At 33.1% G+C, this 27,784-nt stretch overlaps 1 protein-coding gene across 2 annotated transcripts; it reads right to left on the bottom strand.

The window, feature by feature from the left end:
* Positions 1–87: 87 nt before the first annotated feature.
* On the bottom strand, positions 88–27,615 carry LOC125659582 (dopamine D2-like receptor). 2 transcript variants are annotated; one of them, XM_048891300.2, is made up of 3 exons: positions 27,210–27,615; positions 14,056–14,094; positions 88–2,107 (listed from the first exon to the last, which is right to left on the bottom strand). In XM_048891300.2, exon 3 carries the CDS (start codon positions 1,207–1,209, stop codon positions 121–123), a length of 1,089 nt encoding a protein of 362 aa, XP_048747257.2. In that variant the 5' UTR covers positions 1,210–2,107; positions 14,056–14,094; positions 27,210–27,615; the 3' UTR covers positions 88–120. The 2 variants fall into 2 exon arrangements, 1 of the variants encoding a protein (XP_048747257.2); XR_008798864.1 differs by lacking the exon at positions 14,056–14,094.
* Between the last annotated feature and the right edge of the window lie 169 nt (positions 27,616–27,784).

Raw genomic sequence — 27,784 nt, 5'->3', positions numbered from 1 at the left:
ACGCTCTCTAACGAAGAAAAGTCACAAAAAAATTTGCTTTTTGACTATATACGTTAAATTTGGTACACTGACAAACCACAGGAATTATACTGTGCATCATATTTTATTGTTCATGTCAACTTACAACCGAGTGTTACAATTCACATCATTTGGTAACGAATAAACCTTTCTCCGGGGCTGAATGATATCCAGAAGATGCATTTTACTCTTCAAGAACTTTAAAGACTCACTCTGTTTTTTCTCCTTAGACTTTCGATTTAAATAATAGTACAAATAAGGGTTGACTGTAGAATTGACGTACCCCAACCACGTGATCGCTACCCAGGCTCCTTCATGTAACTTGTTCTCAAAGAATGGTTCCAAAATGTTAACGGTGAAAAACGGAAGCCAGCAGACCAGGAAGCAACCGAGAAGGATAGCGATCGTCCGCGCCACGCGTACTTCCTTTTGCATTTGTTGCTCCCTGTGAACGTCTTTCACGTAGTTTGAGGTAAGCTCGTGAAGTTTCTTACCTCTGTTTTTTATGAATCTGAAGATTTTTACGTTACAAATAATCATGAAAATGGATGGTAAATAAAACGAAGCGAGTGATGCAAGGATGGCGTAGAGAGCGTTCACTTTCAGAATGTTCGTAATTTGACAGTTCTCTGGCGGGACGCTTAACTGTCCATATTTGATCATCATCAAACTGAGAGATATCACCAATGGCAGGGACCAGCACAGAAAAAGCAGGAAGGACACCCGTTTCTTCCGCATAATTTTAAAATATCGAAAGGGCTGAGTCACGGCAACGTAACGGTCCACCGTCATGCACGTCAGATGTAAAATCGATGTGGTGGTGAACATGACGTCAAACCCCCAGTATACAAGGTACGTCACATTGTGATGCAGCCAATCAAAATCACTGAATTGTTGTAAAATAGAGAAACTCATCACAAACAGGGCGACAGAGAGATCTGCAACGGCCAAGGAGATGACGAATACGTTAGTTCTTTGTTTGTATTGATGACGTTTTACCACTGTTTTGATGACGAGGAGGTTTCCAAAGATTGTCAGTCCAAAGACACATGATAATATCACAATAACTGGTATACGGAAATCACTTCTGTATAATACTCCACGAGGGCGGGTATCGTTACACAATACTGTCGTGTCCGGTGACGTGGTGTCATTGTGAATGTTCAGCAACATCACATCCAAATTATACATTCAGACAACGGGGGACGGAAATAAAAAAGAGATGGTAAAATACGAACCCTTCCGGTACGAAATGTCGTTGACACAAGTTTTATCTTCTTTATCACTTAAATCTCCTCCACACAAAAAATGTAATGTTCAACAAATTTCATATCATTAATTGCTGACAAAAAAGCAATAAGCGTTATATTAAATGGCAATTTAATCTTAAACACTGGCTTTCCTGATAAGTAAGGAGATATGCCGAGATGCCATAATATATTAATCATTCCCAGGATCTTTAGACGAAAAATCACCGTCTTTACACCAGCACAATTTGATACCAAACAGGAGTTTTATTTGGGGGAGTTGAACACCTTCGGCGTAATGATATTAATACCCAAGGATGTTATACAGTAGCGATGCTGCCCTTTAACTGCAATTTTGACACCGTTCAATAAAAATGTCGGTCGTTGCCAATTATGACAGCTTCTGCAAAGAGCAGCTTGAAAAATCCTTCTCAGCTCCTTGAGACGTAAAGGACAAACGTATTCTGTAGAATGAATACCGTGTTTATATTATCAAGACCTTCCGTCACTGGAAATTCTCATTTATCCTTCATTAGAATCATCAATTTTTAACGAATGTTGTTTCGCAGCCAAAGTTTGATGTAGAACGAACTGTCATTTATTATGATAGTCCAATCAGATTTTTTTCTCTCAGCAACTCGTACCTGTTAACTGGTATCTCACTAAATTAAGAATGATTAAAACTCCTCTTTCGTCACTGATTATAGAACACACCGGATCCCACCAGGAGAGGAGGAATCTCCTTTGAAGTCAGTTTCAGGGTCTGAGTGTATATTTGTCTGTCTCCCGTCTTGGCGAGATACCTGCATTCAGGGCCCAGTGGAATCGACCGTTATCTTGATCTAATAAAACAAAAATGATTCACATAGATCATGTCACGTATTAAATGCACGACATATAAATTACGCATGCGTGATGAAAACTGCAGGAATCAAATGACGGAGTTCACAATGGAACCCTTTATTCATATTTGTAGAAAAAAAAATTAATCCTCTTAACAATCAAGAACACGGAATGATGTTGCAATATTTTTTTTTATCAATTCTGTGTTAAGAGAAAAAAAATGGTTTGTAGTTTTTGTCCTCATACGTAGTATCCTAATAGTTATAGTACCATAGTATCGTAGTATTTGTACTATACAGTATACATCATAGTATCGTAGTATTTGTACTATATAGTATACACATCATAGTATCGTAGTATTTGTACTATACAGTATACACTATATAGTCTCGTAGTATTTGTACTATACAGTACACATCATATAGTATCGTAGTATTTGTACTATACAGTATACACTATATAGTATCGTAGTATTTGTACTATACAGTATACATCATAGTATCGTAGTATTTGTACTATACAGTATACACTATATAGTATCGTAGTATTTGTACTATATAGTATACATCATAGTATCGTAGTATTTGTACTATACAGTATACACTATATAGTATCGTAGTATTTGTACTATACAGTACACATCATACTACCGTAGTATTTGTACTATACAGTATATACATCATATAGTATCGTAGTATTTGTACTATACAGTACACATCATAGTATCGTAGTATTTGTACTATATAGTACACATCATAGTATCGTAGTATTTGTACTATACAATACACACTATATAGTATCGTAGTATTTGTACTATATAGTATACACATCATAGTATCGTAGTATTTGTACTATACAGTACACATCATAGTATCGTAGTATTTGTACTATATAGTATACACTATATACTATCGTAGTATTTGTACTATATAGTATACATCATAGTATCGTAGTATTTGTACTATACAGTACACATCATACTATCGTAGTATTTGTACTATACAGTATACTCTATATAGTATCGTAGTATTTGTACTATACAGTATACACCATATAGTATCGTAGTATTTGTACTATATAGTATACATCATAGTATCGTAGTATTTGTACTATATAGTATACATCATAGTATCGTAGTATTTGTACTATATAGTACACATCATATAGTATCGTAGTATTTGTACTATACAGTATACACTATATAGTATCGTAGTATTTGTACTATACAGTATACATCATAGTATCGTAGTATTTGTACTATACAGTATACACTATATAGTATCGTAGTATTTGTACTATATAGTATACATCATAGTATCGTAGTATTTGTACTATACAGTATACACCATATAGTATCGTAGTATTTGTACTATATAGTATACATCATAGTATCGTAGTATTTGTACTATATAGTATATATCATAGTATCGTAGTATTTGTACTATACAGTATACACCATATAGTATCGTAGTATTTGTACTATATAGTATACACTATATAGTATCGTAGTATTTGTACTATATAGTATACATCATAGTATCGTAGTATTTGTACTATACAGTATACACCATATAGTATCGTAGTATTTGTACTATATAGTATACATCATAGTATCGTAGTATTTGTACTATATAGAATACATCATAGTATCGTAGTATTTGTACTATACAGTACACATCATAGTATCGTAGTATTTGTACTATACAGTATACACCATATAGTATCGTAGTATTTGTACTATATAGTATACATCATACTATCGTAGTATTTGTACTATACAGTATACATCATAGTATCGTAGTATTTGTACTATATAGTATACATCATAGTATCGTAGTATTTGTACTATATAGTATACATCATAGTATCGTAGTATTTGTACTATACAGTATACACCATATAGTATCGTAGTATTTGTACTATATAGTATACATCATAGTATCGTAGTATTTGTACTATATAGTATACATCATAGTATCGTAGTATTTGTACTATACAGTACACATCATATAGTATCGTAGTATTTGTACTATACAGTACACATCATATAGTATCGTAGTATTTGTACTATACAGTATACACTATATAGTATCGTAGTATTTGTACTATATAGTATACATCATAGTATCGTAGTATTTGTACTATACAGTATACACTATATAGTATCGTAGTATTTGTACTATACAGTATACACTATATAGTATCGTAGTATTTGTACTATATAGTATACATCATAGTATCGTAGTATTTGTACTATACAGTATACACTATATAGTATCGTAGTATTTGTACTATACAGTACACATCATAGTATCGTAGTATTTGTACTATACAGTATACACTATATAGTATCGTAGTATTTGTACTATACAGTATACATCATAGTATCGTAGTATTTGTACTATACAGTATACATCATAGTATCGTAGTATTTGTACTATACAGTATACACTATATAGTATCGTAGTATTTGTACTATACAGTATACTCTATATAGTATCGTAGTATTTGTACTATACAGTATACACCATATACTATCGTAGTATTTGTACTATACAGTATACACTATATAGTATCGTAGTATTTGTACTATATAGTATACATCATAGTATCGTAGTATTTGTACTATATAGTATACATCATAGTATCGTAGTATTTGTACTATACAGTATACACTATATAGTATCGTAGTATTTGTACTATATAGTATACATCATAGTATCGTAGTATTTGTACTATACAGTATACACTATATAGTATCGTAGTATTTGTACTATACAGTATACACTATATAGTATCGTAGTATTTGTACTATACAGTACACATCATAGTATCGTAGTATTTGTACTATATAGTATACATCATAGTATCGTAGTATTTGTACTATACAGTATACACCATATAGTATCGTAGTATTTGTACTATATAGTATACATCATAGTATCGTAGTATTTGTACTATATAGTATACATCATAGTATCGTAGTATTTGTACTATATAGTATACATCATAGTATCGTAGTATTTGTACTATACAGTATACACTATATAGTATCGTAGTATTTGTACTATACAGTATACATCATAGTATCGTAGTATTTGTACTATATAGTATACATCATAGTATCGTAGTATTTGTACTATACAGTACACATCATATAGTATCGTAGTATTTGTACTATACAGTATACACTATATAGTATCGTAGTATTTGTACTATACAGTACACATCATACTATCGTAGTATTTGTACTATACAGTATACATCATAGTATCGTAGTATTTGTACTATACAGTATACACTATATAGTATCGTAGTATTTGTACTATACAGTATACTCTATATAGTATCGTAGTATTTGTACTATATAGTATACATCATATAGTATCGTAGTATTTGTACTATACAGTATACATCATAGTATCGTAGTATTTGTACTATACAGTATACACCTTATAGTATCGTAGTATTTGTACTATATAGTATACATCATAGTATCGTAGTATTTGTACTATACAGTATACATCATAGTATCGTAGTATTTGTACTATACAGTATACATCATATAGTATCGTAGTATTTGTACTATACAGTATACTCTATATAGTATCGTAGTATTTGTACTATATAGTATACATCATATAGTATCGTAGTATTTGTACTATATAGTATACATCATAGTATCGTAGTATTTGTACTATACAGTATACATCATAGTATCGTAGTATTTGTACTATACAGTATACACTATATAGTATCGTAGTATTTGTACTATATAGTATACATCATAGTATCGTAGTATTTGTACTATACAGTACACATCATAGTATCGTAGTATTTGTACTATATAGTATACATCATATAGTATCGTAGTATTTGTACTATACAGTATACACTATATAGTATCGTAGTATTTGTACTATACAGTATACACTATATAGTATCGTAGTATTTGTACTATACAGTATACATCATATAGTATCGTAGTATTTGTACTATACAGTATACACTATATAGTATCGTAGTATTTGTACTATACAGTATACACTATATAGTATCGTAGTTTTTGTACTATACAGTATACATCATATAGTATCGTAGTATTTGTACTATACAGTATACACTATATAGTATCGTAGTATTTGTACTATATAGTATACATCATAGTATCGTAGTATTTGTACTATACAGTATACACTATATAGTATCGTAGTATTTGTACTATACAGTATACACTATATAGTATCGTAGTATTTGTACTATATAGTATACATCATAGTATCGTAGTATTTGTACTATACAGTATACATCATATAGTATCGTAGTATTTGTACTATACAGTATACACTATATAGTATCGTAGTATTTGTACTATACAGTACACATCATATATTATCGTAGTATTTGTACTATACAGTACACACTATATAGTATCGTAGTATTTGTACTATACAGTACACATCATAGTATCGTATTATTTGTACTATATAGTATACATCATAGTATCGTAGTATTTGTACTATACAGTATACACTATATAGTATCGTAGTATTTGTACTATACAGTATACACTATATAGTATCGTAGTATTTGTACTATATAGTATACATCATAGTATCGTAGTATTTGTACTATATAGTACACATCATATAGTATCGTAGTATTTGTACTATACAGTATACACTATATAGTATCGTAGTATTTGTACTATACAGTATACATCATAGTATCGTAGTATTTGTACTATACAGTATACACTATATAGTATCGTAGTATTTGTACTATATAGTATACATCATAGTATCGTAGTATTTGTACTATACAGTATACACCATATAGTATCGTAGTATTTGTACTATATAGTATACATCATAGTATCGTAGTATTTGTACTATATAGTATATATCATAGTATCGTAGTATTTGTACTATACAGTATACACCATATAGTATCGTAGTATTTGTACTATATAGTATACACTATATAGTATCGTAGTATTTGTACTATATAGTATACATCATAGTATCGTAGTATTTGTACTATACAGTATACACCATATAGTATCGTAGTATTTGTACTATATAGTATACATCATAGTATCGTAGTATTTGTACTATATAGAATACATCATAGTATCGTAGTATTTGTACTATACAGTACACATCATAGTATCGTAGTATTTGTACTATACAGTATACACCATATAGTATCGTAGTATTTGTACTATATAGTATACATCATACTATCGTAGTATTTGTACTATACAGTATACATCATAGTATCGTAGTATTTGTACTATATAGTATACATCATAGTATCGTAGTATTTGTACTATATAGTATACATCATAGTATCGTAGTATTTGTACTATACAGTATACACCATATAGTATCGTAGTATTTGTACTATATAGTATACATCATAGTATCGTAGTATTTGTACTATATAGTATACATCATAGTATCGTAGTATTTGTACTATACAGTACACATCATATAGTATCGTAGTATTTGTACTATACAGTACACATCATATAGTATCGTAGTATTTGTACTATACAGTATACACTATATAGTATCGTAGTATTTGTACTATATAGTATACATCATAGTATCGTAGTATTTGTACTATACAGTATACACTATATAGTATCGTAGTATTTGTACTATACAGTATACACTATATAGTATCGTAGTATTTGTACTATATAGTATACATCATAGTATCGTAGTATTTGTACTATACAGTATACACTATATAGTATCGTAGTATTTGTACTATACAGTACACATCATAGTATCGTAGTATTTGTACTATACAGTATACATCATAGTATCGTAGTATTTGTACTATACAGTATACATCATAGTATCGTAGTATTTGTACTATACAGTATACACTATATAGTATCGTAGTATTTGTACTATACAGTATACTCTATATAGTATCGTAGTATTTGTACTATACAGTATACACCATATACTATCGTAGTATTTGTACTATACAGTATACACTATATAGTATCGTAGTATTTGTACTATATAGTATACATCATAGTATCGTAGTATTTGTACTATATAGTATACATCATAGTATCGTAGTATTTGTACTATACAGTATACACTATATAGTATCGTAGTATTTGTACTATATAGTATACATCATAGTATCGTAGTATTTGTACTATACAGTATACACTATATAGTATCATAGTATTTGTACTATACAGTACACTATATAGTATCGTAGTATTTGTACTATACAGTATACATCATAGTATCGTAGTATTTGTACTATACAGTATACACTATATAGTATCGTAGTATTTGTACTATACAGTACACATCATAGTATCGTAGTATTTGTACTATACAGTATACACTATATAGTATCGTAGTATTTGTACTATACAGTATACATCATATAGTATCGTAGTATTTGTACTATACAGTATACATCATAGTATCGTAGTATTTGTACTATACAGTATACACTATATAGTATCGTAGTATTTGTACTATACAGTATACACATCATAGTATCGTAGTATTTGTACTATACAGTATACACTATATAGTATCGTAGTATTTGTACTATATAGTATACATCATATAGTATCGTAGTATTTGTACTATACAGTACACATCATACTATCGTAGTATTTGTACTATATAGTATACATCATAGTATCGTAGTATTTGTACTATATAGTATACATCATAGTATCGTAGTATTTGTACTATACAGTATACACTATATAGTATCGTAGTATTTGTACTATATAGTATACATCATATAGTATCGTAGTATTTGTACTATACAGTACACATCATACTATCGTAGTATTTGTACTATATAGTATACATCATAGTATCGTAGTATTTGTACTATACAGTACACATCATAGTATCGTAGTATTTGTACTATATAGTATACATCATAGTATCGTAGTATTTGTACTATACAGTATACACTATATAGTATCGTAGTATTTGTACTATATAGTATACATCATAGTATCGTAGTATTTGTACTATATAGTATACATCATAGTATCGTAGTATTTGTACTATACAGTATACACTATATAGTATCGTAGTATTTGTACTATATAGTATACATCATAGTATCGTAGTATTTGTACTATACAGTATACACTATATAGTATCGTAGTATTTGTACTATACAGTATACACTATATAGTATCGTAGTATTTGTACTATACAGTACACATCATAGTATCGTAGTATTTGTACTATATAGTATACATCATAGTATCGTAGTATTTGTACTATACAGTATACACCATATAGTATCGTAGTATTTGTACTATATAGTATACATCATAGTATCGTAGTATTTGTACTATATAGTATACATCATAGTATCGTAGTATTTGTACTATATAGTATACATCATAGTATCGTAGTATTTGTACTATACAGTATACACTATATAGTATCGTAGTATTTGTACTATACAGTATACATCATAGTATCGTAGTATTTGTACTATATAGTATACATCATAGTATCGTAGTATTTGTACTATACAGTACACATCATATAGTATCGTAGTATTTGTACTATACAGTATACACTATATAGTATCGTAGTATTTGTACTATACAGTACACATCATACTATCGTAGTATTTGTACTATACAGTATACATCATAGTATCGTAGTATTTGTACTATACAGTATACACTATATAGTATCGTAGTATTTGTACTATACAGTATACTCTATATAGTATCGTAGTATTTGTACTATATAGTATACATCATATAGTATCGTAGTATTTGTACTATACAGTATACATCATAGTATCGTAGTATTTGTACTATACAGTATACACCATATAGTATCGTAGTATTTGTACTATATAGTATACATCATAGTATCGTAGTATTTGTACTATACAGTATACATCATAGTATCGTAGTATTTGTACTATACAGTATACATCATATAGTATCGTAGTATTTGTACTATACAGTATACTCTATATAGTATCGTAGTATTTGTACTATATAGTATACATCATATAGTATCGTAGTATTTGTACTATATAGTATACATCATAGTATCGTAGTATTTGTACTATACAGTATACATCATAGTATCGTAGTATTTGTACTATACAGTATACACTATATAGTATCGTAGTATTTGTACTATATAGTATACATCATAGTATCGTAGTATTTGTACTATACAGTACACATCATAGTATCGTAGTATTTGTACTATATAGTATACATCATATAGTATCGTAGTATTTGTACTATACAGTATACACTATATAGTATCGTAGTATTTGTACTATACAGTATACACTATATAGTATCGTAGTATTTGTACTATACAGTATACATCATATAGTATCGTAGTATTTGTACTATACAGTATACACTATATAGTATCGTAGTATTTGTACTATACAGTATACACTATATAGTATCGTAGTTTTTGTACTATACAGTATACATCATATAGTATCGTAGTATTTGTACTATACAGTATACACTATATAGAATCGTAGTATTTGTACTATATAGTATACATCATAGTATCGTAGTATTTGTACTATACAGTATACACTATATAGTATCGTAGTATTTGTACTATACAGTATACACTATATAGTATCGTAGTATTTGTACTATATAGTATACATCATAGTATCGTAGTATTTGTACTATACAGTATACATCATATAGTATCGTAGTATTTGTACTATACAGTATACACTATATAGTATCGTAGTATTTGTACTATACAGTACACATCATATATTATCGTAGTATTTGTACTATACAGTACACACTATATAGTATCGTAGTATTTGTACTATACAGTACACATCATAGTATCGTATTATTTGTACTATATAGTATACATCATAGTATCGTAGTATTTGTACTATACAGTATACACTATATAGTATCGTAGTATTTGTACTATACAGTATACACTATATAGTATCGTAGTATTTGTACTATATAGTATACATCATATAGTATCGTAGTATTTGTACTATACAGTATACACTATATAGTATCGTAGTATTTGTACTATACAGTATACATCATATAGTATCGTAGTATTTGTACTATACAGTATACATCATATAGTATCGTAGTATTTGTACTATACAGTATACACTATATAGTATCGTAGTATTTGTACTATATAGTATACATCATAGTATCGTAGTATTTGTACTATACAGTATACACTATATAGTATCGTAGTATTTGTACTATACAGTATACACTATATAGTATCGTAGTATTTGTACTATATAGTATACATCATAGTATCGTAGTATTTGTACTATACAGTATACATCATATAGTATCGTAGTATTTGTACTATACAGTATACACTATATACTATCGTAGTATTTGTACTATATAGTATACATCATAGTATCGTAGTATTTGTACTATACAGTATACATCATAGTATCGTAGTATTTGTACTATATAGTATACATCATATAGTATCGTAGTATTTGTACTATATAGTATACATCATAGTATCGTAGTATTTGTACTATACAGTACACATCATAGTATCGTAGTATTTGTACTATATAGTATACATCATATAGTATCGTAGTATTTGTACTATACAGTATACACTATATAGTATCGTAGTATTTGTACTATACAGTATACACTATATAGTATCGTAGTATTTGTACTATATAGTATACATCATAGTATCGTAGTATTTGTACTATACAGTATACATCATATAGTATCGTAGTATTTGTACTATACAGTATACACTATATACTATCGTAGTATTTGTACTATATAGTATACATCATAGTATTGTAGTATTTGTACTATACAGTATACATCATAGTATCGTAGTATTTGTACTATACAGTACACATCATATAGTATCGTAGTATTTGTACTATACAGTATACACTATATACTATCGTAGTATTTGTACTATATAGTATACATCATAGTATCGTAGTATTTGTACTATACAGTATACATCATAGTATCGTAGTATTTGTACTATATAGTATACATCATAGTATCGTAGTATTTGTACTATACAGTACACATCATAGTATCGTAGTATTTGTACTATATAGTATACATCATATAGTATCGTAGTATTTGTACTATACAGTACACATCATAGTATCGTAGTATTTGTACTATACAGTATACATCATAGTATCGTAGTATTTGTACTATACAGTATACACTATATAGTATCGTAGTATTTGTACTATACAGTATACACTATATAGTATCGTAGTATTTGTACTATACAGTACACATCATACTATCGTAGTATTTGTACTATACAGTATACTCTGTATAGTATCGTAGTATTTGTACTATATAGTATACATCATATAGTATCGTAGTATTTGTACTATACAGTATACACTATATAGTATCGTAGTATTTGTACTATACAGTATACTCTATATAGTATCGTAGTATTTGTACTATACAGTATACTCTATATAGTATCATAGTATTTGTACTATATAGTATACATCATAGTATCGTAGTATTTGTACTATACAGTATACACTATATAGTATCGTAGTATTTGTACTATACAGTATACACTATATAGTATCGTAGTATTTGTACTATACAGTACACATCACAGTATCGTAGTATTTGTACTATACAGTACACATCATAGTATCGTAGTATTTGTACTATATAGTATACATCATAGTATCGTAGTATTTGTACTATACAGTATACACATCATAGTATCGTAGTATTTGTACTATACAGTATACACTATATAGTATCGTAGTATTTGTACTATACAGTATACACTATATAGTATCGTAGTATTTGTACTATACAGTACACACTATATAGTATCGTAGTATTTGTACTATACAGTATACACTATATAGTATCGTAGTATTTGTACTATACAGTATACATCATATAGTATCGTAGTATTTATACTATACAGTATACACTATATAGTATCGTAGTATTTGTACTATATAGTATACATCATAGTATCGTAGTATTTGTACTATACAGAATACACTATATAGTATCGTAGTATTTGTACTATATAGTATACATCATAGTATCGTAGTATTTGTACTATACAGTATACATCATAGTATCGTAGTATTTGTACTATACAGTATACATCATAGTATTGTAGTATTTGTACTATACAGTACACATCATATAGTATCGTAGTATTTGTACTATACAGTATACATCATAGTATCGTAGTATTTGTACTATACAGTATACTCTATATAGTATCGTAGTATTTGTACTATATAGTATACATCATATAGTATCGTAGTATTTGTACTATACAGTATACTCTATATAGTATCGTAGTATTTGTACTATACAGTATACACTATATAGTATCGTAGTATTTGTACTATATAGTATACATCATAGTATCGTAGTATTTGTACTATATAGTATACATCATAGTATCGTAGTATTTGTACTATACACCTCAGTATCGTAGTACATGTACTATGCTGAGGAGCAGATAAGTACCCCATTGTAGGAGTACGAATTTTTTGGAATTTTCTGGTGTAAACAAATCACTAATAATAGGCCGCTCGAAACGGGACTTGATGATCAAACGGTGCGAAAGAAAATGAAATTTTTGTAAATTATATAGGTTTTTTTTTTTAGCTGCATCGGGGTTCATTCCGGTTCAAAATAAACTCGAGTTTCTGTGTTAATCTGGTGTTCAAAGTGCACGGAGGACATGGCTGAGTGTTGCAGACATGCATTTCAATATGTGCTGAAGAGGATACCTCGTGTTAGTGCTGCTTTAGAATTTCCCCAATGTTGTCAATTTGATGTTTCCCCAATTCATTGTATGACTGCTGATGAATATACAATATATATTAGAAGAGACTCGATATTTGACTTCCGCCGATGCCTTACCTAGGGGATGTTGCAGGGTCGTCCAGGGTGCACTCAGTCCTGAAACCATACACACATTTACTAATATTATAAATCGTTCGAAATCGATTTCGTTTTCAAGAACGCTTTAAATAGAACAGAGAATGTGAAATACACAAGGTTTATTTTCTTTCATGGCGATCCTCTTAGCTTTGTTTAATCTATGTAAAAATCTCCGAAAATTGAAATATACAGCTTGTGTGAGGTAGACTTTTTTAAAAAAAATTCCTGTAGATTTTCCCCGTCTGAGTCAAAGCAAGATTAATGTTCAAATCCCGTAGATATCTGGTAAAATTGGGTACTTTAAGTTTAAAGAATGCGAGAAGTCACGGCGAGGAATAATATTATATATAAATAGAGCATGTAGTTAAGGTTGATTGATCCTCATGTGATGTCATAGGTTTTTGCAAAATCTTTATTTAATCAAATTTTTCGCATGATTGAAATATAACTTTCACAGGAATTTTATTTACTGAATAAAATAAAAAATCTGGTAAACTTTTGATACTGAAAAAGTTTTTATTTTCCATAGATAATCAATTATTTATAATTTTAAAAATGTTGTCAAGGGCAATAACTCCTATGCTGGAATTTCCTCTACTGCATGTCTATGACAATGATTTCACTAATATCAACAATTAATTTTTATATATCTATGAATAATCAGATTTCTTAAACTGTTGACATTTAAAATTTGTCATTTGAACAAGTTTTTTTTAATAATTTTCATCATTCTATTTAACGAAAATGTGCGATTTTTTTTATGTTGATATATGCTTCTGTTTTTGTATGTCTGACATCTTTAAAAGGGTGGCAACATACACATTTTCTTTGGTTATTGGTTAGATTAAACTATATTGAGTGGAAATTAATACAGTTTTTCCACTTTTAACCATTAATATTGATAAGTCACCTGAGGATCTACCCACCTCCTAAACCATTGTCAACCTCGGCTGCGCCTTAGCTGACAATGGTCATATTTACAATGTTAACAACATGCACTATTTGGTTTTTTTAAATTATTAATGATATATAAATCGAAACTGTCATCAACGTATGAGGGGTATTTAAACAATTCGTTTGTTTCTTATAATCAATCGTTTGCACTTATAATGTGTCACCGTAATGCACTCCAGGTCGCATCTATTTCACACGCTCAAATGACATTTTTCTAAATAAAAAATCTACTGCGAACCGTACGCGCATCAACTTGATGATATTCGTAATATCATCCGTTGTCAAGCAATGTCTATCGTTGTTTAATAGATATACAATCACACCACAACCCCGGAGAGTGTGGTTTTAATCCCACGGGGAAAAATTACGATTTATTTTCAAACCGTTCTCGGCCAGGCTGAAGTATTTTGCATGAAAGTATAACTATCTATCTGGATTTATTCATTAGAAAATAACCAATCCTAATACAATATAAACCTATCAATTACAATATATATATATATATATATATATATATATATATATATATATCATTTATGATATATACACGCCCAGGGGGCGGATCCAGGAATTGCGGTTACGGGGGACGCCACTTTATGAGGCAGTGGGTTCAGGGCGAAGCTCCTGGATTTTACAAATTTTGTAGGGCTTGAAATATATGTCTCCTATTTAGTCATTTGTTCTATTTACCATCATTTTTTAAAAGTTGAAATTAATAAAATTACGCAAATGTTAAGGGGTTTTGGAAAAAACAAGTTCTCCCAATAAAGTAATTCAAGAAATCAAAAGATTTTGTCATTTATTTCTCCAGGAGTGGAAGAGATTATTGCCTCTTACATTGTTTAGTACATTTTTCTAAACAAGATACCACGATTTACCTTAAATTTGAAAACTCTAGGGGGGGGCTACGCACGCCGGCTACGCCCCCCCCCCCCCCCCCCCTTAAATCCGCCACTGACGCCTTCTAGAATTGCAGATTACAATTAAGAGAATGGTTGATGACTATATAACTAAGGTAATCTACAGACTCCGTAATATCAGACACACCGTATAACTAAGGTAATCTACAGACCCCGTAATATCAGACACACTGTACAACTAAGGTAATCTACAGACATCTGCATAATCGATATACTTCAGAAATAAATTTTAGGAGGAGTAAGCATCCCCTGTCGACCGGTCACACTCACCGTGAGCCCTATATTTTGATCAGGTAAACGGAGTAATCCGTAGTCAAAATCAGTGTGCCAAAACGGCCTAACAATCGATATGAAACACGTCAAACAGCCTTTGACCCAATGATAGGTAATCTGGGCAAACCAGATCATTATAACGACCGTAGAATTACATTTGAACTGCGACGCTGCTGGATAATGCTGATACGCTTCATGAACTATGCCGACCTGAAGCGCTGCACGTCATACCATCCTGTATTTTCAAAATGAAAATTTAGGTTTTATATTTACATTCTACTTTCATTTCTGTAAAAATGCCTAACTGTTAAAATAGGCCACTATATTTATACAGACTGATACGCGCAATGTTCACAGCTACAACGCATTCATTTAGACAATGTAATGTATGGTGTCCGGGGAGGGCTATTTGCAAAAGTGTGACTTTGAGTTAGTCACAACACGCCAACAAGCAACGCACCTTCGCGCTCTAACACCAACAAGCTTCGCGCAGACAAGCAACGCGCCTTCGCGCTTTCACGACAACAAGCAAAGCGCCTTCGCGCTCTCACGACAACAAGCAACGCGCCTTCGCGCTTTCACGACAACAAGCAACGCGCCTTCGCGCTCTCACGCCAACAAGCAACGCGCCTTCTCGCTGACAAGCAATGCGCCTTCGCGCTCACACGACAACAAGCAACGCGCCTTTGCGCTCTCACGACAACAAGCAACGCGCCTTCGCGCTTTCACGACAACAAGCAACGCGCCTTCGCGCTCTCACGCCAACAAGCAACGCGCCTTCTCGCTGACAAGCAACGCGCCTTCGCGCTCACACGACAACAAGCAACGCGCCTTTGCGCTCTCACGACAACAAGCAACGCGCCTTCGCGCTTTCACGACAACAAGCAACGCGCCTTCGCGCTCTCACGCCAACAAGCAACGCGTCTTCGCACAGACAAGCAACGCGCCTTCGCGCTCTCAGGCCAACAAGGCGCATTGCTTGTCTGTGCGAAGGCGCGTTGATCGTCTGTGCGAAGGCGCGTAGTTTGTTGGCGTGACGGCGTGTTGTGACTAACGCGCAGTCACGATTTTGCAAATGGTCCTATCCGGACATCATAGTAATGCTTTCTTTATTGTTTTATCAGGTGATTAAAGTAGCTAGCATTGCCGGAAAAATCATACTCGGGTTATGAATGTTTATTCTGCAATGCTAGCTACCTTCATCACCTGATAAAATAACAAAGACACTCCATATTTGATAATGATTACGCAGACCCTAGTAACTAGAAAACTCCTTTGTAACAAACATGTATTCATTGTCTATGGTGAAAGCAATATCAATTTCAACAAAAAAGTATACGAGAAAAGATTTAGTGAATGTAAATATATTGAAAATGTAAATAGATCGACCATATCAGCTAGGTCACGTGGTCATGAATGACATTCAAAAAATTGAAGATATGTTATTTTGTCATAGAATGACAATGTTTTTTCGACTCCAACACAACAATTCAACTCTTTGTTACAGATCAAGTCCGTTGTAATTCAGACATGAAATGTGAGATTTAATTCATTAAACGAACTCCTTATTTTGGATATGAGCCGTTCCTAGCAATAAGGGCCCTTGAGTAATTTAGTGCTATAAAGTATGAACAATCCCTCAAACTATTAGAGCAATAATTATTACAGTAATCAACGATGACAAGTATAATTGGTGATTGGAAATAACATAACGTATTTCTTTACAAGAATTAAACAAAATGATGTCGCGTTTTTGTTTATTTGTTTGGTTTGGTTTTTTTTTTCTGTTTTGTTTGTTTAGTTTTTGGTTTGTTTTTCTTTTCATATTATCACGTTTCAAACATTGTTGGATTGTACTGTATTGTTCATTACCAAGGACTATACCATTCAATAGGTTTAACGTATACACGTACAATGATTTGTACAATAATATGATTCACATATAAGTATGACATAATAAATAAGACTGTGCGGAATAGTAACAGTGTAACATTAATACAGTTTTCTATTGATGAAAGCGTCAGTAAAGCTGAAGAAGGATAAGATAAGGATCCCCCCTTCTTTTTTTTTTACTAGGAATGGCTCAGTTATACTGACAGCACTACCTGTTCAGCAGGTGAATTGTCCAAAATCCAGGTCAGTAAAGAAAGGAGCTGAATTAGCTATATATGGATAATTGATTCTATGATCATTAATAGATCACTAATTAAGAAAATGGTTCCCAGGAGAACGCATTATTGACAAATTCTAAGAATGGAAGGTAATGTTGATTAGATGTGAGAGCGTATAGACATTAATTTTGACCGTCAAGCGGGAAACAGATTTTCTCCCCACGGTCAAATGACGTCATGAGGCAGCTGTCTGAGGTTTAATAATACACGGTCTCTCATACAAAAGGCAATCGAACCCTCCGTAAACGATATGTATAGATAATACACGCGGGTCTCTCACAAAGAAGGCAATCGAACCCTCCGTACACGCTACAATCAAACAAGGCTGAAGTAAGCTTCAATAATGAGGAAATTATGAAAGTACATCGGACGAAAAACAAGTTCGGATACTTGGTAGTTGCACAATCGTAATTTCTTTAAGAAATGACCATGTGTACGCTCGTTGGTGAAAAAGTTTTCCATCCATTTTCTCAATGATATCACCATCAAGATTGATTGATTGTATATTGCTTAACGTCCCACTCGAAAAAATTTCACTCATTTGGAGACGTCACCATTGCCGGTGAAGCGCTGCAAAATGTAGGCTTATGCTCGGCGCTAATGGCTCTTGAGGGAGTTGAGCAGGGAGGAATTTTATCGTACCTCACCTGCTATGACATGGGGGGGGGGTCAGTTTTTCTAACCCTGATCCCCATAGAGAAAGAATTATAAGTTAATCATGGTTTTATGCCCCCTACAAAGAGGACTGAGAAGCATATTGCTTTGAACTCTGTCGGCAGGTTGGTATGTCGGTCGGTCGGTAGACCACGTTGTCCGCTCAATATCTTGAGAACTATTCACTTAATCGTAATGATATTTCATATGTTGGTTGGTCACGGGTAGAAGAGAACCTATACTGATTTTCAGGTCAAAAGGTCAAGGGTCAACCTGCTCTGAACATAGGAAACTGCTGTCCGCTCATTATCTTGAGAAACCTTTTCTTGACAGACGCTGAACTTGGTACACTGATACATTGTGAGGAGTAGATTACCCCTATTGATTTTGAGGTCACATGGTCAATGATCAAACTGGACATAGGAATATACTGTCCATTCAATATCTTGAGAACCCTTTGCTTGACAGACATCAAACTTGGTAGACTGGTACATCATCAGGAGTAGATGACCTTTATAAAATTTGGGTTCATATGGTCGAGGTCAAGGGTTAAACTGGATACAGTAATATATTATCTCCTATATTTGAAGAATTATTTGCTTGATTGACACCAAACTTGATACACTGGTACAGCCTAAGGAGCAGATGGCCCCTATTGATTTTCAGGTCATACATGTACATGTGTGGTTAGTCTACTCTGGACATAGGAAGATAATGTCTGCTCAATATCTTGAATTGGTTTGGCACTACCATCAATTAAATGATGCTTGTGTATAACCCTTTCCAATTTTCACCATGGGGGCATATATGTTTAACAAACATTTCTTATTTTTTAAAGAGTTTTAAAAACAAGTAGTTTCTCTCATTAAAAAGCTTTAGCCAACGTTTTAAAATGGCGCGTAAGAATACATGTACGTAACAATGAAACCAACAACACTAAATTCAAAATGGTTGTGCTTGCGTTCAGATCAGGAAGACTAGAGAAGTTGGAAGTTAACTTGTGTGTGTGTATTTTTAAGTTTGCCTGAACGCCAGAGTCTACTATCAAAAACAGTAGGGGCACCCAATATATCTCTATTTAGCATATATATATTATATATATATATATATATATATAACAATAACAGATAATGGTCATTGTCAAACATGCCTGTATAAAAAATCAGATGAACGACAAGGAAGATGGAAGGGACAATTTAAAATATAGGTGATACACGCCATCCAAACCGGATGTACATATACTATACAAAAGCTCAGAGGTGAAGTGGCTCACCCGTGAACTTCTACAGATGAAACCTAGATGTCCACCTAAAATCTGCAGGTTTATCATGAAGTGACAGTCATTGCCAACATCTGTTTAGGATGGACAAGTACTAATTAATCTCGGCTGAGATTCGGCTCAGTTGGATATTTGGACTGACGCCTTCACCAAATCTCGGAGCAGTCCTTCATAATTCATGTCTAGAAATTTACTTTCAGCTTCGGCCGGTTCTAGCAATTAATGTGCACTTAGGTGACACTGCTGTTCGCTTCAAATGAGTTAATTGACTATTAAACCAACTCTGTATCACTATCAAGGCTGCATTACTTACCGTCGAAGTATGTAAATTCCAAAATAAACTATCACTAAATTTTCCGTTCAAATGATCACTTCCATGGCGTAATATTTCATCTCCCGAATTTGAAGAGTTCCTATTTGTTTTTTGAATTAGCGATGTACGAGTAGGTATGTGGAGATACTATGTACCAGTAATTTGATAAAACAGACTACAGGAACTCTTCAATTTTAGAAGGTAAAACATTGTACCATGGAAGTCTTCATTTAAACGGAAAATGTAGTGACTGTTTCATTTTGGGATTTTCATACCTACACGGTAAGCAATACAAAATTAATAGTGATAGAGAGTTAGTTGAACAGTCAAATTACTTATATGAAGCGAACAGCAGTGTCGCCTAAGTGCACATTAATTGCTAGAACCAGCCGAAGCTAAAAGTATTTCCAGACATGAATTATGAAGGACTGCTCCGAGATTCGGTGAGGGCGTCAGTCCAATATATTCAGCCGAGATTAGACAAGTACGTGAGAGTGTATGAACGAAAATTTCAAAAACTGCTATTCAATATTTTAAAATATCAGTCACATTACCGCTATTCTACCGTAATAAATCTAAATGCAAGGTGAAGATAACGAACAGTGATCAATCTCATAACTCCTACAAGCAATACAAAATAGATAGTTGGACAAACACGGACCCCTGGACACACCAGAGGCGGGATCAGGTGCCTAGGAGGAGTAAGCATCCCCTGTTGACCGGTCACACCCGCCGTGAGCCCCATATCCTGATCAGGTAAACGGAGTTATCCGCAGTCAAATCAGTGTGCCAAGAACGGCTTAACAATCGGTATGAAACACGTCAGACAGCATTTGACCCAATATATATATAAAAGTTCCCCATCTTTGGTGGGCCATGTAATTGTGGATATTAAATATATGTTGATTGTTATGTTTCATCATGTATATCTTGTTTATTATTGGTTGTATTTACCATTGCATATTATCTGTCATTTACATTAATAAATGACATATTTCACATCAACAAGATTTTGTCATTCAGACCCACCAAACTAGCACACACTGTGTTGACAATATATATATATATATATATATATATATATATATATATATATATATATGATAAAGGGTATTGCATTAGCCAACGGAATGCGACCTAATGTCCCTTAGAACTCGTGACAATTCATGCCGGTTGACTAGAGACAGCAAATCAGATTTTGTAATGTTTTACATTTTCACTGTTTTCTCTGAGCTAACCCTTTGAAGCTACAGTGTATTTTAATTTCCCCACAACTTACAAATGGATGTAAATTTCTCAGTTCACGCAAAATCAAAGGTCAGCGAGCGGGAGTTATGGAAATTAACATGGATTTCAATTTTTTTTCTATGTCGATTATATATTTCCATTTTTATTTCAGATATAAACATAAGGAATCACTGTCTAGTTTGTTGAGTAGGTAGGGGTGATTAAGGACAATGGAAAACATGAGTGTGAAAATGCAGTGACAGAGAGGTCACGGATTTGAAATGATTTCATTTGGAAAACGCAAAAACAAGCAGACTTAGCCAATTCAAAGACGGATTCACAACCTTCCTGTCTACACCACTGGAAAACAACTCTCAAAATTACACTACACGCTAAAACAACTCTCAAAATTACACTACACGCTAAAACAACTCTCAAAATTACACTACACGCTAAAACAACTCTCAAAATTACACTACACCACTGGAAAACAACTCTCAAAATTACACTACACGCTAAAACAACTCTCAAAATTACACTACCCGCTAAAACAACTCTCAAAATTACACTACACCACTGGAAAACAACTCTCAAAATTACACTACACGCTAAAACAACTCTCAAAATTACACTACACGCTAAAACAACTCTCAAAATTACACTACACCACTGGAAAACAACTCTCAAAATTACACTACACGCTAAAACAACTCTCAAAATTACACTACACGCTAAAACAACTCTCAAAATTACACTACACCACTGGAAAACAACTCTCAAAATTACACTACACGCTAAAACAACTCTCAAAATTACACTACACGCTAAAACAACTCTCAAAATTACACTACACCACTGGAAAACAACTCTCAAAATTACACTACATGTACACGCTAAAACAACTCTCAAAATTACACTACACGCTAAAACAAAGTCTTCAGTCAAAATTCTAAATCTTCCATCAAAAATGAATCAGCGAAAAAACGTTAGGGGAAATAGAGTGAAGCTTAATTTGTTTTAATTAACATGGTCATTCCGGGACATGTTGATATAAATAAATAGGGTGAGAATTTTGATATGTGCTAAGACAAGCTTTTAAATCCAAAGTAATTTCAGTCATTTGCTCAACTCACCTTAGACATTAGATTCAGGTTTTTCGTTCCTGTTCACATTTTTTCTCTCTTCCAGGCAAATAACAAATAACAACCTATGTCTAAGTGAAACGTGACTTAACAACAACAACACAATAGAGGGAATCTCTGAAAATCCGCCAAAGACTGGCCCAATGACCCAGTATCGCAAGTAACAGTGGATGAAAGAAACGCCCAGAGGACGTGGATGAAACAGTAGGATTTTAATATTTGAAGGAGACCATTAAAATCGGTAAATCTCCCGGAAAAACGAAGACTACAGATTAAAAGATTGTGTCGCTAATTCCCTACGGTATGACACGTGCAAAGTTTCTCATCTTTTGGATATTCTGCGTAAAGCTTATTAATTAGTGTTTATGAAATCGTATAAAACACATGTAGCGAGACATACTTCAAATATTTGAAACATAATTAACTATCGAGAACAACAAACATTGACAAGATAAAAAAAAAATAAATGTACTGCGTATTTTTTCTTTTCACTATAGAAATGATAAAACTCCTTAGTGAAAGCACTGGTTTTACGTGGCTTTGTATATTGGTGGTGGTGTTGGGGGGGGGGGGGGGGGGGGGTAATGATGATCTATATGAGGTTTTTTTTTATTAATGTTATCTGCAGTAAATTAACAGTTTACATTTTAAGTTTCGTAAGAACCACTAAAACCCCGTTCACATGCGATGATTTACTCACGGGGTGCAAATTTTGCACATATGCAAAAATTGCACCCATGTGTAAAAGTATATTTGCTAAGCGTTCACATGGTACTTAACAAATTAGGGTCAAATGGCAATGATTCTCAAAGTTTGATAAAGATGGCGGATTATTTTCGATTGAGAAGGAGGATTTTTCCTTACTGTACACAGACCTTCAGGCTTCGGTGACAAATTTGATTGATCAAGATATGTCTACGGTGTTTTTTATGAGAAAAGCGATATCATATTCGGTGATACTGCGTTTGCTCCTCTTCGGAGCCGATCCATCGTGATCCACAGTGACGACTCCTCGAGTGTGACGTTGTATACGGTGTGTGCGTTCACATGACGAAAAATACACTACACAGGGGCTAAGCCCGTTTTGGGCCCGAAGTCTGTGATACCACAAATATAGACTATATTTATGGTATCACAGAGTTTGGGCCCAAAACGGGCTTAGTCCCTGTGATACACTAGGAGTAAATATACACATATGCAAAAGTAAATTTGCATCTGGTCTGAGTAGGTGCAGATTTACACCCGGGTGTATATTTGCACATAGGTATATTTACTTTTGCATATACGCAATTGCGTTCACATGCTCAAATTTACATCCGGGTGCAGATTTTGCATATATGCAGAATTTGCATCCCGTGAGTAAATCAGAGCATGTGAACGGGGCTTTAAGCTAATATACTAGTAGCATACATTCAACTTTGTTCAAACTACAACTTCCAAACTCAGAGCCGGGACATGCATGTATTATAGTTCTACAAATGAATGTATAAGAAAAGTCTTTAAAATTCTTCTCATAAAGAAACATAAAAGTGCAAGGGAGAGAGAGAGAAGAGAAAGAGAGATGGAGAGGATCCGGAGAGAGGATAAAGAGAGAAGATTGATGAAGAGAGGGAAGGAGAAGAGAGAGAGAGAGAGAGAGGGGGGTGGGTGGGAGAAGAGAGTTGATTATATCCTGCAGGAAAACGGATTTGTTTATTCCGTAAAGTTCCAATATTGTATGAAATATATTTTTGTGCGTAGTAAAAAAAATCTCAAACACGTATATTCTGTTAGAACTTGACTCATTAGAACTACAGACGTCTTAAATTATACAATGGCGTGCAGATAACGTTAAGAGTGTGGTCGTGATAACTGTTTTGCATAGAAAACTCTTCTTGAAAAGGCGAACTGCTCAAACAGTGTGTCGTTCTGGACAATGAATGATCTATTTATTATTTATTATTAGGCTTATCATTTTATTTATTTATTTATTTATTATTATTTTTGGTAGAGGTCAATATGATGCAATAGCTACATAAGAAGAACAATATTCACCGATTCCAGAGGATGACATCTTATTGACCGAGAAATTGTCAATAATTGTTATATGATTGTATAAATTAGCTACTAGAGCCTATAAAAGTAAACTACCTGGTCGGCCATCTTTGTCTACAGCAAGATAGAAACATGTAGTCGAAATATGATCAGAGACGCGAGTTTTTGTTTATTAGGCGACTACATATAGAGCTCACCTACCGATGCGCGATCGTCCCTCTTTAGATCGGGTTCTATGTTCTTACCAGTAGACCAATCGTAACTCTAAAGTCTTTCCGGAAAGCTCGGTAAAGAAAATACGTTCACGGGAAATACGAAATTTGTATAAAATGGACGCTTCCAACCATCGTGTAGGTCACTAATTAGTGATTATTACATGGTTTTAAACTCTGTGATTATTTTTTACTTGCTATGGGGACATCATTTTTAGCAAATTTTTATCGTTGTATTTTGATTTCATATAACGATGACGATTATCGTAATACATTCGAGGTTGTTTTTCCGCTACAGAAAGTCCCGAGACTGTGCGATTGACCCGAGAACGCGGTACGCATGCTTCACTTGCACCCCTCTCTCAACATTATACAATATTTTGTGTATGCAGCTTTTAATAAATTCAACAAATCCCGGTTTTATTTATCGACAATTAACTTCGGACTATATCGTGAATGAATATACACTCCGAAATCCCATATAAAAGTGAACAATCATACGCGTGTCTAGAGAGAGTTGAACGTTTCACGTTGTATTTTACACGGAAAAGAAAAAGAAATATAACCTACGAAATAACGGAAAAGGTGGACTCAGTTCGTCATCGTGCTAAACGTCTTATACTGACCAAACAAACACATTAACTGTACATAATTATCATTTCTTTCAATATCCCATCGCTTACTTTGCATATGCATACACTTTTCATTTCATAAATCAATTTATTTGTTTTCTTTGACGTGCTTGTCGCATTGCATGACGTTCTTACGTGATTATATTATCACGTGATGCAGAAACATTGACATAGGTGTAAGTAAAGCTTGTGCAAAGCGCCTTCTGGTGAGAAAATGTTACTTCAGTTCGTGATTGAAGTCATCTTTCTTTAGTTCAGTTGTAGTGCGTTCGCTTCGTAACCGGGAGGTTGCGAGTTTGAGCCGCGCTCGTGGCATGGCCGCATCAAATACACTGTAGGTAGTGATTGCACCTTCGCCAAAAGATCGACAATTAGAAGTGAGAATCACGGGTCTTTCAGATGTGACCTTGAAAACGGAGGTCCCGTATCGTGGTAGGCATTGGCACGTTAAAGAGCGCTCACTGCTACGGCCCTGAGCGCTAAGCATGAGTCTAAATTTGTGGTACTTCACCTATATGTACAGCCGGCGACGTCTTTGTACCTTCTACCGTAATACGTTGACGGCGCGGTTTTCAGTGACCGTTTGGGCGATCTCAGCTATATACAATAGATGAGCCGACTCCAATTTCAAATACATTTTTGTAGTCTTGCGTTGTTTCGGTATAATAAACAATTTATTGCATGATAGTGAGGGAGATATGAAGATTTATGCACCCAAGAAAAATCATATTCCCCTCGAGTGTTGCCCTCGGGAAACATGATTTTTCTTGGGTGAATAAATTTTCATATCTCCCTCACTATCATGCAATAAATGTATAGTGTGAGATAGTCAAAAGTGAGTAAAACCGCGACTTTCCATCACCAAAAACAAAAATCATATTCCGCATTTATCTTTGCTCCAATGTTGAAATCAAATGTTATGTTAAGATCCTTACTAAGCCACACACATAGAAACACAACGTTCTATTTCTTCTAGGTTGTCGGATCCTGTCCAACCGCAAAGCACGGAATTATTCCATTGATAAATCATGATATTGCAAAATAGTACATACCATGATACCATAAATATAATATTTTGTAAAGTGATATACACCATGATCATGTAAAATAATACCATGCTATTGTAAAATAATGATTCTGTACACGCGCCATATTACTTTCAACACCCCCCCCCCCGCCCCTTCCCAATCGTCGAAAAGACTATAGTTCTGTTATTTTCAAGGCATCTTTAATTTCACAGATTTATCGCATACGCGAAAATAACAGAAAACTATGGCTGCCTGATGCATTTAAATGCGAAATAAAATTTTTATTTTTTTCACCTTAAATTTCCGAATTCCTCGCTCTTTCTGTACTGCATCTCTCCGCCATCTGGAAATAATCTTCCAAAAATCTGCACTTTTAAATTCCCTACCTTCGTGTTATTTATATTTCATCTTCACCACGGGTATAAGAGTTTTTAACACAGACGAAGCATTATGACTGCGTTAATCAAGTTGTGCAGTGTTGTCGCAGATGTTCAACACTCGGAAGTCTCTTATATTTTATCTGCGCCAGGAGGCCTTCAAACAAACCCCATCTCTGTGATAAATCATATCACTCGTGAAATCTACATAAAATCTATAGTTTCTATGTCGTTCATCGTCTTGTGTAGAAGTAAAGTCGCTGAGGTTACCTCACAATAACTGTTCTAGAAGAGGTACTTTCCTAAAATAAATGAAGATTCTAAGATTTCCTCCTGCAACCTAGTATATAAAAAATACATGCATGGCAAATGAACGTTGCGTCATAAAAGTGCTAAAATGCAAATAAATTTAAGAACTATCTTTTTAATGCCCTTTATTCAATATGCCGGTGTGAGGAGGTTCGAGGAATATCATTTCCTGTACTTGAAAAA

Source organism: Ostrea edulis, chromosome 9 (genome assembly GCF_947568905.1).
Source record: "Ostrea edulis chromosome 9, xbOstEdul1.1, whole genome shotgun sequence".
In the NCBI taxonomy this organism is placed as follows: Eukaryota; Metazoa; Mollusca; class Bivalvia; order Ostreida; family Ostreidae; genus Ostrea; species Ostrea edulis.
The sequence above is the reverse complement of the archived record's forward strand: the minus strand, read 5'-3'. Positions and strand labels throughout refer to the sequence as shown.

Coding starts and splice junctions, on each gene's coding strand:
- LOC125659582 (XM_048891300.2), bottom strand. CDS start 1,209: ATGTATAATTTGGATGTGATGTTGCTGAACATTCACAATGACACCACG.